The sequence below is a fragment of the Chiloscyllium plagiosum genome, chromosome 3 (genome assembly GCF_004010195.1).
Source record: "Chiloscyllium plagiosum isolate BGI_BamShark_2017 chromosome 3, ASM401019v2, whole genome shotgun sequence".
NCBI lineage: Eukaryota > Metazoa > Chordata > Chondrichthyes > Orectolobiformes > Hemiscylliidae > Chiloscyllium > Chiloscyllium plagiosum.
This window is the reverse complement of record NC_057712.1, coordinates 24387663-24401763: the sequence shown is the minus strand read 5'-3', so window position 1 is coordinate 24401763 and position 14101 is coordinate 24387663. Positions and strand designations below refer to the sequence as shown.

The 14101-nt window shown below is 39.9% G+C and overlaps 1 protein-coding gene across 1 annotated transcript in view; it reads left to right on the top strand.

Annotated features, from left to right (window-relative positions):
* Positions 1-14101, top strand: part of sntg2 (syntrophin, gamma 2) — a 943711-nt gene that overhangs the window by 734572 nt on the left and 195038 nt on the right. Inside the window, exons 4-5 of the mRNA XM_043678774.1 lie at positions 11511-11567; positions 11663-11720. Of these exons, the coding sequence (XP_043534709.1) occupies positions 11511-11567; positions 11663-11720 (115 nt within the window). The remainder of the gene's footprint in view (positions 1-11510; positions 11568-11662; positions 11721-14101) is intronic.

The following is a 14101-nucleotide window of genomic DNA, read 5'->3' as shown; positions in this document are numbered from 1 at the left end:
AGAAATTGGAATAACTTAACTCTATTGGAAAACTTAACAGAATAATGGATTATTTTACTATGAAATAGTAACTGTTCCAATGTAGTAACATCCCATGAACACACCCTTGGCAAAACACAAGTTCAGAAAAAATAGATTATCTCTCAGGCAATTCTCCAGTCCAAGAGGAATAATATCAAGGGGAAACTCTGAGAGACAGAGTAGCAGGGAGAGATGTTGTGTAGTTTCCAAACCCAGCTTCAAGACCTAGCAACTGCCCTTATTGAAAACCTAAAACTAAAAATCCTGGTTCTGTGGGAGATTGCCCTATCTATTCAGGCTGCTTGTATTGTTCCTACTTTAAAATAAAACTCAAGACTTCACAAGATGTTTACTTTAATGACTTTCAATAGACAGCTTAGCATCTCCATCATAAAACCTTTGTCTCAAAACCTCTCTTCAAACAAAACAAAGGACAAAATACATCTCTCCAATCCATAATCAAATAAAAAGAGGGAGCCAGTTTACTCCCTCTTCACCCAGGAGTTTAACAATTTGTGGTACCCCTCCTGTAACCATCATAACTTGGGGAATCTCATCCAGGATCAGGTCATAACAATTTTGGTCAGAAGAATAAGGAGAGTCAATGTAAACTAAATGATACAGTTTTAAAGAGGGTGAAAGGACCGAGGGATTTATTGATCCAAGCACCTAAATCTCTCAAGGTGATAGCACAAACTAAGAAGGTTGCTTCAGCAAATTAAAAAGAGGAGATTTGGAATTAAAAAGCACCTTTCATGACTATTTTACAGCCAGTTATGGTTTATTGACCATTCGTTACTATTGTAATGCAGGAAACTGTAGCCAGTTTTTGTAGAACAGACTCCCACAGGTAGCAATGTGATAATGACTGGATCAGCTGATTCTGATGATCTTGGTTGAAGGATAAATATTCAGAAAATCATTAGGGAAACATTCACTTCACAATAGTGTTACAGGATTTCTTCCAAAACAGGAAGCAGACAGGGCCTCCATTTCAAGTTTCATTTGAAAGACAGCACCTTAAACAGTGCTGTAGCCCCTTAATGCATCACAGGAGAGTAAACCTATATTTTCTTTGTACTCAGAATTCTGAAGTGGGATTAGATTAGATTAGATTCCCTACAGTGTGGAAACAGGTCCACACTGACCCTCCGAAGAGTAATCCACCCAGTTGCATTTCCCTCTGACTAATGCACCTAACACTATGGGCAATTTAGCATGGCCAATTCACCTGGCCTGCGCATCTTTGGACTGTGGGAGGAAACCGGAGGAAATCCACACAGACACTGGGAAGAATGTGCAAACTCCACACAGACAGTCACCCAAGGCTGGAATCGAACCTGGTGCTGTGAGGCAGCAGTGCTAACCACTGAGCCACCGGGCCGGGCATTGAGTGCACATCATTCTGACATAGAGATGAACATGCCATTGTGAAGCACAGCTGATAGCCATAACTAAAGCTATGGAATATGAAAAACACTATTTCCACTGAACCATAATAATTACTGATTGGGCCCCAGATGGAGCTTAGAGTCAAACCGTAGTTTAGGAAGGATATCAAAGTCGGAGAGAGGAGTCACAGGAGATTTGTGAGAATAATACAGAGATGCAGGGTTTCAATTACATGGTGAGACTTAATTAGTTTGTGTTTTTCTCCTTGTGGTGAGAATGTTATGGGGAGGTTCAGTCGAGGTGTAAAAGTCATAAATGTTCTTGATGGAGTAACGAAGGAGAAATTGCACCTGGTGGGTGGTAGCCATGGATCAAATGTAACAGGTAATTAGCAAAGGAACCAAAAAGTGAGATAAAGAAACAACTTTTACACATCATGTTATTGTGATCTTCCCGAAAGGTTTCTGGAAGCAGATTCAATAATAACTTTCAAACGGGAATAATATAAATACATGAAGGGGAACCTCAGCAGGTGCATGTAGAAAAGTTAAGTCTTTCAAAGTTCTTTCAAAGACACGAGGAGTTGTGTTAGTTTTGTCACATACTAAAGAGAAAACTACATGGTTGAATGTACCATCTTTCAGTTAAGACAGCAGGCCGAGGCCGTGTCTGCTCTTTCACATGGATGTTCAGGATTCCATTATACTTCCTGCAGAATGCAAATGACTTGTCCAGTACCCTGGCCAATATTTAAAACATTTGAGGAAAACAGATAACCTCAATTCTTAACTCACTTTTGTTGTGGAATCTTGTGTGTACAACTTACTTTTATGTCAGTCAGCAGACAACAAGCATTGGTTGATCCCAGTGATTTAATTTTCCATTATATTTAGGAATCTTCTTTTCCCCTGTGCCTTGGATTACCGACATAATCTGTTTACAGATCCTGATCTTATAACCTGCTGACAAACAAACCCATCTTAGAACTAAATTCATGCATTATTGTGATTTTTTTTTGTTTCACTATATAATTTTTGTCCTTTATTACAAACATCTTTATTTCCAGAGTATGTTCTCACTAGCACTCAGACTTGCACTTGCATTTACACCTTCACAAGCCACTGTAAATGACAAGTTGTATTTGGTGCTGCGAAATGCATTCTTGGAGAACCCATTCCTCTCTGTGGAATGCTTGACCTTGGGTGGTCTGTCAATTTTATTTTGGTCGACTGTAAATCTGCTTTATTCTGCAGTCACCTCTAATCTTTTTCAGATCCAATATTCACCTGTACAGCTGTTCTGGTTGCATTTTTGAACTATTCACTCCAAATATCCAAGCTGTGCCATTGTTATTTTGTCCCACTGCATTGACATAATGTTCCTCAGGTGGCTTCTGTTCCATTGCATGAATTTAATGTTTCCGCCTCTATGATCTTGCCAGTTCTTGCGTACTCATTACATTTGCCACTTTTTAATATGTCACATTGTCCACACACTATTATTTCACCTCCATCTCCTGTGAATTTTGTTAGATGTCTCATTTCATTGTCTCTTAATGTCCTGTTTTAATTTATGCTGCTAGAAGGTTCAATTTTCCTGATTCCTTTACCTTATATTTTTATGTTTACAAGTAGTTTTCAATTCCTCAGTCCTGTATCTAGTGTCAAATCTTGTTCCTGGGATGGTTTTTACCTGGGATGGTTAACTGGTACTCCACAAATTACCTTGTCTTTTGTTTCATGATTTTGTTAGTTAATTTCATTCATCTCATCTGAATACTTTCTTGATTCTTCTGCATTTACATTTCTCATTCTTATTTTCTGCTATATCATTCATTTATCGTACAGCATTTAAGATTGCCCTATCTCTTAAACTTATTCTTAAATCCAAGATCATATTCTTGCCTGCCTCTCAGCCAATATCATTATAAATACTTAGAATTACACTATGCGATAACATTTCAAAAACAGGTGCTTTCAAATGCTCACTGCTTTCTTCAAATTCTAATTCTGTTAGAAAGCAATTTAAAGCATCATTAATATATTATCCAGATTGTTTCGTGGTATCCAATTAGTTAATGTTTCAACTTTCCTAGCTGGTTTCCTATTTTTCCATGAAATTAGATTAGATTACTTACAGTGTGGAAACAGGCCTAGCAAGACCACACCAACCCTCCGAAGAGCAATCCACCCAGAACCATTCTCCTACGTTTACCCCTTCACCTAACACTACGCGCAATTTAGCATGGCCAATTCACCTAACCTGCACATCTTTGGACTGTGGGAGGAAACCCACGCAGACACAGGGAGAATGTGCAAACTCCACACAGACAGTTGCCAGAGGTGGGAATTGCTCCCAGGTCTCTGGCGCTGTGAGGCAGCAGTGCTAACCATTGTGCCACCATGCCGCCCATTAATACTTTAACTTCATTTCTTGTGATTCTTTATTGCCTGTGTTCCTCTATCACTAACTGCTCTGAAATTGGGCAGAATTTTAATTAACAAGGCAGTGTGGATTCAAGTGCGAGCAGTGTTTAGATCCCAAGAAAATACTAGGGTGTCAGAAACCTAACATGATCCTGTCCACTTGGAGTGTTTACTGAGGCAAGTCTGTAGGTGGGTGGGAAAGAGCTATCAGGAACTGAAGAAGGTGATTTCCTAACATAACATTGACAACAATCAGCGTCTTTGACATGATGGAGGAACCTCAAGAGACACTGCTGACATTTCCAGGTTCCTTGCACAATATCTCCCCTTTAAACAGGTGCAGGTGAGCATGCATTATAAATAATCAGGTTAATCACACCCCTGAAATTCTTCTCCTCTTCTGCTGGAGATATCTGCAGGATTTCACCATTAACGTTTCTCTGTGATGATCAGTGGCACATTTACCCAAGGACACCTTGAATGACCCTTACTTTTCTTTCACCAATGATTATGAACTCAGTCATTCTGCTGAAACACAAAACATCATTTCTCATGGCAGTCAGGATGACAACAGGTATCTCTCTCATTTCGAACTTCGGCTTTACGCCAATTCATTTTTACAAAAGACCTACTTTTTCGCTAACCGAAAAAGGACTTCCAAGCTCCTTCCCTGGGAACTATATTCAGCATCTCAGCATCAAGCCGCCATCGCTAAGAACTGTGTCTGAGAGCATCTGTGCTTCATCTCAATTTATTTTGTGCATCCGTTAGCAAGATGTATCCCAAAGTAGGCTATACCTCCCACCACTCCAACCTCCAATGGCCTTTACAATATGTTAGTGTTAGTTGAAGTTTTATGTGTTATTTGGTATGATTTGGTAGTTTTTATTGGGTCTGAGAATGCTCAAAAAATTTTCCCATATAAATTAATGGTAATTGCTTCTTCGCTTTACGCCATTTCAGCTTACAGTTTCATAGGAATACTCTACTTTCAGATAGCAGGGGACACTGGTATAATCACTTGGCCTTCCCCGGTTCCCTGCAGCTCTCTGGAATTGTATACTGCCTTCTCCTGCAGGAGTGTCAGAAATGGAATGTCTGAAGAGAGCATTTATGGAAGCAAACTGTGAGGGGTAGGCATGAAATAACAGTAGGATGAAGTTGAATGTCAGGAGACACCGGCTGCAATCTGAAAAACCCTCACTGTAATTCCAAGATTGAGGACTGACATGCAGCACAAGTATGTCATTTGGGCTGAGGTTGTGGTGATGGAGTTCATGATGTGGAGTACACGATATTGGCAGCAAGGTCAGGAATGTGACTTTCCACGAATTCTCCTCTCTTTCCAATGTTGAGTCCTTTGATAAGGTAAGATGGCTGTTGATGGTCAAGCCCTTTTCCACTGTTTTCCCATGCCTTCACATACTCCATCCCAGCTGGATGAAGGTGAAAAACTGGCTGCATACAACGTAGTGACAAACTCAAGGTCATGATTTGCTGCCTTATGGGTCAGTGTCCTCCAGCTCAATTAACTGAAAAGAGCAGAGGTTTCTGCACTGAGTGTGGGGTCATGCATTGGAAAATGGGATGCCAGTTGTCTTTCCTGTCCTTATGGCATCCGGGAACCTCTTGTGGAACTGAATCCAGAATGCAGGGATCACCACCACCCCACCCCATCCCTCCCAACCCCATTTGTTGAACACTCCTGTGCCTCCCAGCCATGCCTGCAGAAGAAACATCGATTAAAAGTGACCAACAATGCATCCTCTCTGACATAGTTTTATGCTTCAAACTGGAGGACCAGTACAATCAATGCATTCATTTCCAAGTACAATCACGTCTCCAGTATCTGGCACATGTGGGGAATGGTGGGTGCTGTTCGCTGAATCTGCTGATTGCTTGAGAAATACGTGCGGTGGATTGAGAACCCAACCTATCGTTGCCACAAAGTGAACGTATGTTTTCAGAAATATCAGTATACCTGGCTGCAATAGATGCTTCTGTCTTTATTGATACGGGTATGTCTTGAACTAGCTTTCATAAAACATCTGTAGATCCATTCTTCCCTTCCATTGCTAAGTATCTGTTAGCAGAATCCCAAAGTTCTGGAATTCCCTTTCTGATGCCAGTTACATGAGGATTCCGGATGCTTGGGGCAGGACAGTGGGGACATTACTGTATTAATGTTTTGTTGTTTTCACAGGTTCCTTCCACTCTCGGGAAACAAGGTTTCCTTATGAACCCTCACTACCTCCAGCATCACCAGTAGGGAAGAGTTGGAGAAAATCTCCTTATGCATTGCTTCCTTCCAACTGCTTCCTTCATGAAGAACCAATATTGGGTAGATTTACACATTCTCACCCTTTCCAGGGCCTCTCTGTGAACCAAAATCCTGCCATTGACCAGTGAAGGTTATCAGCAGAGGGTGCTGTTAGATTGATCAGGAATGCTAATGGCTGAGTTAAACAGGACTGATGATTGCAAGTTCCTCACCCACAGTCAGCCCTGACCCCTTCTGCCAGATATACTTGATGGCATGACCCCCTTGCCCACTTTTCCACTGGTGGTGGAATATGAGCAAGGGCAGAATAAGGCACTTGAGTGGTTCTCAACTGGACACTTGAAGGCCTCAGTTGGTCTCAAATCGAGAAGGTTGGCCTTATTTGAAGGGGAGAGGTATGGTTGAGGAAATGATATATTCTATATCCTACCCATTACCTGGCAAATTCCTGCCTCGTGGTCTGTCTCCAATGGGAATATGGGAGATCATAAAATTCCACCTTGCGTGTCTGGAACTATGTTAATACAATTGATTAGCTACTTGTAATATTATCAGATACTGACTACACAAGGGAAATATCTTTAACTCGCATAGTTGAACAGATACAACATTCACAATTAACCAAAGTAGGCCGTTTAACTTCTGCAACATTTATTATTAATTTGAACATGCTGACTGTATTTATTTCTATTAATATCTTTCTGAGGGAGGAGCTGTGCTGTTGGACCTGGGCCAAAGCCTGCAGCTGAATGATGAAACTCTAAATTTCACACTATCGTTGCACAGATTAAGGGCTGCTGCTTATGCATTTTTCTTCCAAGTTTTATTTAGCTAATTGTCAGTGTACCGCTCTCGTTGGCTCTGAAAATAATTATTATACAGCAACAATGGGCTGAGGCAAGAATTCCTCTGCTCACTGTATAATCATTGGATTACCAAAAGTTCTGATGAATTCCCAAGGTATTAAATTTGTTATGAAGAAGGTTGAGGCAATGGGGAGTCTACCTCAATCAGCAAGCAGATAAGAACTGGATCTAGTGATGGTGACCTTATTGGTGGTTGAAAGCATGGGAGAAGCTTGACTAAATTCAGTATCTGAAAGGGCCAATATCCAACATTCCCTGGGATTTAAGCCCTCTGCACTGGAAATCCTGCAGTTTTGATTTTGATTAGATTAGCTTCCCTACATTGTGGAAACAGGCCCTTTGGCCCATCAAGTCCACACTGACCCTCCGAAGAGTAACCCACCCAGACCCATTTCCCTCTGACGAATGCACCGAACACTGTGGGCAATTTGGCATGGCCAATTCACCTGACCTGCACATCTTTGGACTGTGGGAGGAAACCGGAGCACCCGGAGGAAGCTCACGCAGCCACAGGGAGAATGTGCAAAATCCACACAGACAGTCGCCCAAGGCTGGGATCGAACCAGGGACCCTGGTGCTGTGAGGCAGCAGGTTTAACCACTGAGCCTCCATGCCACCCCACTTGTGCCACCGTCAGTGCTGCAAGTCAAGTGTGCCCAGGTCAGTGATTAAGAGTTGGTCCGTTGGGGTGATGTTGAAACATTATTCTAAGTTGGAAGCCAGAGGAGGGGGAGAGGGTGAGGTCAGGAAGGATGTTTACGTTTCCTCCAATGAGACAAAGAGAGTGATTGAGTTTGTTGGAAGTGAATGCAAGAACGGGTATGGTGATGCATGAGCGGGAGAGCTGGCGAGGTGTTCGTAGTGAGTGAATGGATGGCAGAGGAAGGATTAGAAGCTTGGGAAGGTGAGAACTATTAAGTGAATATGAAGCCTGCAATGATGAAAGTTGAAGTCTGTAAGCCTGCTGAGATATGTATGCGCACTGTCAGATTAGAGTGAGATGTAGCACTGGGAGTGGGAGGTAACAGAAAGATGTTGGAATTAAGTCTTACAGAGTGCAATGGATAGGTGACCACCGTATCACTCCCATTTCACTCAGGATACAGCACTATCATTTGTGTCTAGGCTGACTAGTTTGGATAGTACACCCTCCCCATTTGATTACCTGAACAAAGGTCTGCAATCCTTTACGTTACCACCAGGTCCCTGTCCACTAAACAGAAAGCCAGTTTTTCTTTCCCTTGGCAATGCATTGAATAGTAAAGGTTAAGCACCACAGTCTGAGTGTCAGTTCTTAGTTCCAGTGTCTGAAATGGCTTGTAGCAAGATTTTGAAAATGGAAGCCAAGCAGTAGTTGATGTTATTTCCTCTCTGACCACACAATTCTCTGAGAAGGGCATCCAACAGCTGTGGGTTTAACTGTTAGCCTCACAATTAAATATGTGAAGCCCAGAAGATAATGTGAAAAAAAGTTGCTCTGAGTAATGCACCAGGTGTGATGAATCTCACTCAACCAACCACTTAAACTGAAAATAGCCATAAAATCCATATTTTACAAGCCTCAAAATTAGACAAGTTCCAGTCTCATGGAGTATCCAGTTTGTTTGCACATTTCTGGTTTGAGTAACTTTTTTTAAAAAAATGACTGATTTTCTTAGAGATGGAAAAGTTTCATGTACAGAACAAATGTCGCTGACTTCCTTCCACCATAGTTGCAGATATAGGAGACACAGTATTTTTCATTCTTGTGTTCTGACATGAATAATCAGTAAACTGGCTTGATGTGACTAGACTTAAATACACAAAGACTGTAAAAGTGTAGATGCAGCATACATAATGGATACTTTGCCTACCAGTGCCATTCAGGTGTGGGAATGAATAAAACATGAATGAGTTTGATTAATACATTGTTGCAACATGCCCATTTAGTGTTTCTGAATTTCACCTTTTCAAATTAACAGCCTTTTCGCGAGTCTGTTGGATCATGTTGAATAGCTGTCATTCTCTCGCTCTTTTGGAACTGATTACTTTTTACTGCAGCAATTATTTTACCAATGATCTTGTGTCTAAATCAGCCAGAGGACAGTACATAGAGGCAGCATAGATTAAACAATGTCTGTTTCAAAGATTTGTAGCCAAGCCATCTACTGGGAATTTTCTTTACTTTCACTATTTTGTTTCCAAAAAGCCTAACAAGTATTGCATTTTTATTCCATGTAGAAGGCAATCTGAACTTTGACCTTCCTAAAGTTATCATATTGTGCTGCTCTTTATGAGTTTAATAAATGTTGATAATATTGCTGTTGAATTCTATACAGTTTTATTAAAGTGTCATTATTGTGAAAGCTTATTAAAAGGAAGATAACAGCTCAAACAGAAATTTATCTGATGTATTGTTCGTTCATTTTTTTTTGTTTGCCTTTACTGTTGCTTCTTCTCTGGTTCTAAAATAACCAAGTGTCCAAAATGGTGGGCACCTGGTTTCCCTTTCAAGTCAGAATTAGTTGGAGTGGGAACAAAACAATAAGTTTTTCCCCTTGAATTTCAGGACACTGTTACCTTGTCCTCAGGTAAGAGAAAAATCTCCCCCGATAAGTGTGTAACCATGAAGCTTTCTAAAAATAAATGCATTTTTCTGTAATTCTCTGCATATGGCATCGGGGGGAATCTTAGTGGGTACTTCCGTTGCAATTCAAAATATAAGAAATAGGTGGAAAGTCTTCAGAAATACAGAAAGAGGTCTAGAACTGTCCACCATGAAAAGGTGCATTTGGATGTTTGTATATTTTACTTGAGAAAACTTTCCTGATCCATTCTGTTCACAAAACTCTTCATTTATATAAATTATTTGAATCATAGAATCCCTGAAGTGTGGAAACAGGCCTTTCGGCCCGACAAGTTCACACTGACCCTCTGAAGCGTAATCCACCCAGACCCATTCCCCTACACTTACCCATGACAAATACAGCTAACTTACACATCTCTGAACACTATGGGCAATTCAGCATGGCCAATTCACCTAACCTGCACATGTTTGGACTGTGGGAGGAAACCAGAGCACCCAGAGAAAGCCCACACAGAACAGGGAGAATATGCAAGCTCCACACAGGCAGTTGCCCCAGGCTTGAATTGAACTCGGGTCTCTGTCGCTGTGAGGCAGCAGTGCGAACCACTGAGCCACCATGCGGCTCCTAAAAATTATTTGGATATGAACGCAGGAAGTATAGTTTGTAAGTTTGCAGATCAGACCACAATTGAAGGTGATGTGGACAGCGAAGAAGGTTATCTCAGAGTAAAATGGGATCTTGATCAGATGGGCCAATGGGCTGAGGAATGGCAGATGGAGTTTCATTTTGATAAATGTTTGGTGCTGCCTTTTGGAAAGCCAAATAAGGATAGGACTTACGCACGTAATGGTAAGTACCTGAGGTGTGTCGCTGAACAAAGAGACCTTGGAGTGCACGTTCATAGTTCCTTACCAGTGGAATTGCAGTTAAATAGGAAAGTGAAGAATGTGTTTGGCATGCTTGCCTTTATTAGACAATGCATTGAGTATAGGAGTTGGGTGGTCATGTTGTGGCTCTATGTTGTTTAGGCCACTATTGGAATACTGTGTGCAATTCTGGTCTCCCTGCAATAGGAAGGATGTTGTGAAACTTGAAAGAGTTCACAAAAGATTTACAAGGATGTTGCCAGGTTTGAAGAGTTTGAGCTATATGGAGAGGCTGAATAGGCTGGGGCTATTTTCCCTGGAGCACCAGAGGCTGAGAGGTGACCTTATAGAGATTTAACAATATCGTAAGAGACATATATAGGGTAAATGGACAAGGTCTTCTTCAAGGGTGGTGGAGTACAGAACTTGATGGCGTAAGTTTAAAGTGAGAGAGGAGAGATTTAAGGGGCAACTTTTTAATGTAGAGGGTGGTGCATGTATAGAAATGAGCTGTCAGTGAAAGTGGTGGATGCTGGTGCAATTACAACTGTCAACATCTGGATGGGGATATGAATAGGAAGGATTTAGAGGGATATGGGCCAAGTGCTGGCAAATGGAACTAGATTTATTTAGGATATCTGGTCAGCATGGACGAGTTGGACTGAAGGATCTATTTCCGTGCTATATATCTCTATGAGCCTAAGTGTATTATTTGTACCATTTCTGAGGTGTGGCTTAGTGAAGAACAAACGCAGAGTATGTCATATACTGGGATTGAAACTGATCAGTGCCAATCACATGAATGGCCTGTAGGCAAATTGGCAACCAATAGTTCATCACACCAATTTTTAGTTTGCATTGACTTTTTAATGACAAACCAAATAGAAATGACAGTAAGGCTAAATAAGTTTCCAGACAAAGAGTTTAAAGGATGGAGTGCATTTTAGTGGGAAGAAGAATAAATGCAGGTGAAAAATCAACTACTATGCTGTGGCCAGCCGTTTTCATAGTGCAGGCAAAGATCAATTTCACATCTTTTGTCTCTTCTAATATCGCTACTAAATTTAACTTTTGTATGATTTTTTTTAAAGCACAGAACTGTTACACTTCGCAGGCAGCCTGTTGGTGGAATGGGTTTAAGTATTAAGGTGAGTGCCATTCTCTCTGTCCTCTATCTTTATTTTACAAGAATAGCATTCTGTGGAAACATCTTCTCATTGTTCACTCTGCGACTTTTTTTTAGGGAGGTGCTGAACATGGTGTACCAGTTGTTATATCAAAAATCTTTAAAGATCAAGCAGGTAAAACACTCGTGAAAGCAACAGTTTCTTTATATTTGTTTCTCTTTTAATAGAGGAATTATTGTGCCCGTGTTTGTGTGTTTGCATGTTCAAGAGAGAAAGGTAAAATGTGTTCTAATCCTGCAGAGGTTCACTCAATGATGGAATGGAGGATTATACAAGTGATCAGGAAACAGGATTCAAAGTGCTTCTGCGGTGATGAGAACCATTCTCCATCATAATTCGTGTAATACAAAGATGACCGTAACTTCTTTGACCAAAAAACAAATAATTTATATTTTTGTTCTTGATGTAGTTTTCCTGAAAAACAGGAGTCACATGGATAACATTAGCCACTTGCTCTTAATCCCTCTGAATGAAGCCACACTAAAAAAAGTTTTATAATTTCGAAAGTAATAAAGTAAATCCCTTTTTCTTAAGCAGCTTGCATGTTCCTTCAATATTTGTTATAGCAGACTATTTTTGTATCTAATTTTTAATGTCCCATTTACAATCAGCTGTTTTCAAATTGGAGTCAGCTGCAAGAGCTGAAGTTGCAATAAAAATATCCTTTTGAAATAGTGCATTCAAAATATTCTGACCATTAATTTATTTTCAGGTCCTTCTGCAGTTGTGCTCACAAGATTCATGGAATCTAATCCCTTGACTTGTATACATTTAATTAAATGCTTATGGTCCATAAATATATCAGGAACTATAATTAGAATAACTCATTTACTGCCACGGAAGTATTCTATCATAATAAGGAAGATTTTCTTTTACGTCCAATATACATATAAATAGTCTTCCTGCCATAAATTTTCAGCTTCAAAAGACTAATCCACTTATTCTTCAGCTCAACTTGTCAGTTTAATACCTCATTAATCACTGCTTATACAAGTGTAATATCAGCAGTAACTCTCATTCAAAACATTGCTCTGAAAATAATGAATATCTTAAGTACTTTTTGCCGTATAACCCACTCCAGCCAACGCGTGCTCATCGAATTTATAAATAATCTCAGGCTCACTTAAAATAACCCATGAACGGAAATGTGAAATGTCTTTTTTTTTCTTATACCAGTAGAGACACCAGTGAGATATTCAGGAGGATTGACTGGATGGCACAAATCTGAAGTAAAATGCAAACAATGATTTACTTTCAATTTATTTATAATGTTCCACCCCATTAACGCTCTGACCTCTCCATCCTTCCCTCTCAGATACTTCCTCATCTTCAATTTATATATCATCTCCTCTAAGACTTTCTTCCTAATGTTCTCCTCAAAATTCAATGCATTTGTTTATTTTTAGAAAATAACATTAAAATACAGTGTGCCCTCTGTCTCTATTGCTTACACATAAGATTTAGAATATTTATTGCACTATGACAAATAATATGCATTTGTATTTTCTAAATGCCAATAAAGCCCAGATGAGAAATTGTGGGCTTCAAAATGTGAAAACTGGAACTATCAAAGTGAGGAAAGACTCTGTGTGATAAAATTCAACATTTCAAGTCAGCTAAAAAGACTGTAGTTGTTCCACCCAGTTAATCCTTGGAGACTAAAAACTCGAACTAGACTCACAATATGTTTGCCTTCGCTCCCCAGACCCCACCTGACTTGTTGAGATTCTTCAGTGCTGATTTAAAAATAAAACTCAAATATCCAGCATTCACAATATTTTGTTTTTATTTATTTTGCATACTGCCCCACTTTCAACTTCGATGGAAAGGAAAATTAGGCAGAGTTTGTGAAAATTGCTCAATCCCTTATTAATATTTTGTACCCCTGTTGAAGTTGGAACAGAATGTTCGTCTAGCACTATCTATCTAAAATTCCAGTCTTTCTTGCTGTCTCTGCAATTCTTCGTACCTCTATATTTCTTCATCCATCTACTTCTGCTCATTCTCTCATGTATCCTACGATGTGTTCTCTTCTCTCTAAAAAAAGAAATTCAGTGTAAATTTTATCATAAATGGAGCCTTTGATTATAGTCCGAAATCGCTTGAAGTAAAACGACTGAGCATAAATTTTTAAAATCTTTAGAAAAATACTTAATCAATACAGCTTACCAAACTGACCTTCTGCAGCCTGAGAGATTAGATTGTGGTCCCTCAGACAGTGCAATACAAAGTCATGCTACTTAGACATTCATAATTATAAGGAGTCTGGACAGAATGGATAGGGAGATACTCTTCCCATCAGGAGATGGGTGAGAACCAGCAAATATTGATTTACGGTGATTGTCAAATGATTCAAAAAAGGCATTGAAAAATGCTTTGCACACAATAACTAGTTGGGCTGCATTGTGAACTGTTGAGAGTGTAGTGGAGAGGCATTCAATTCTGCTTTTCAAAGGTGAATTGGATAATTATCTGAAGAGGAAAAATAAATTGCA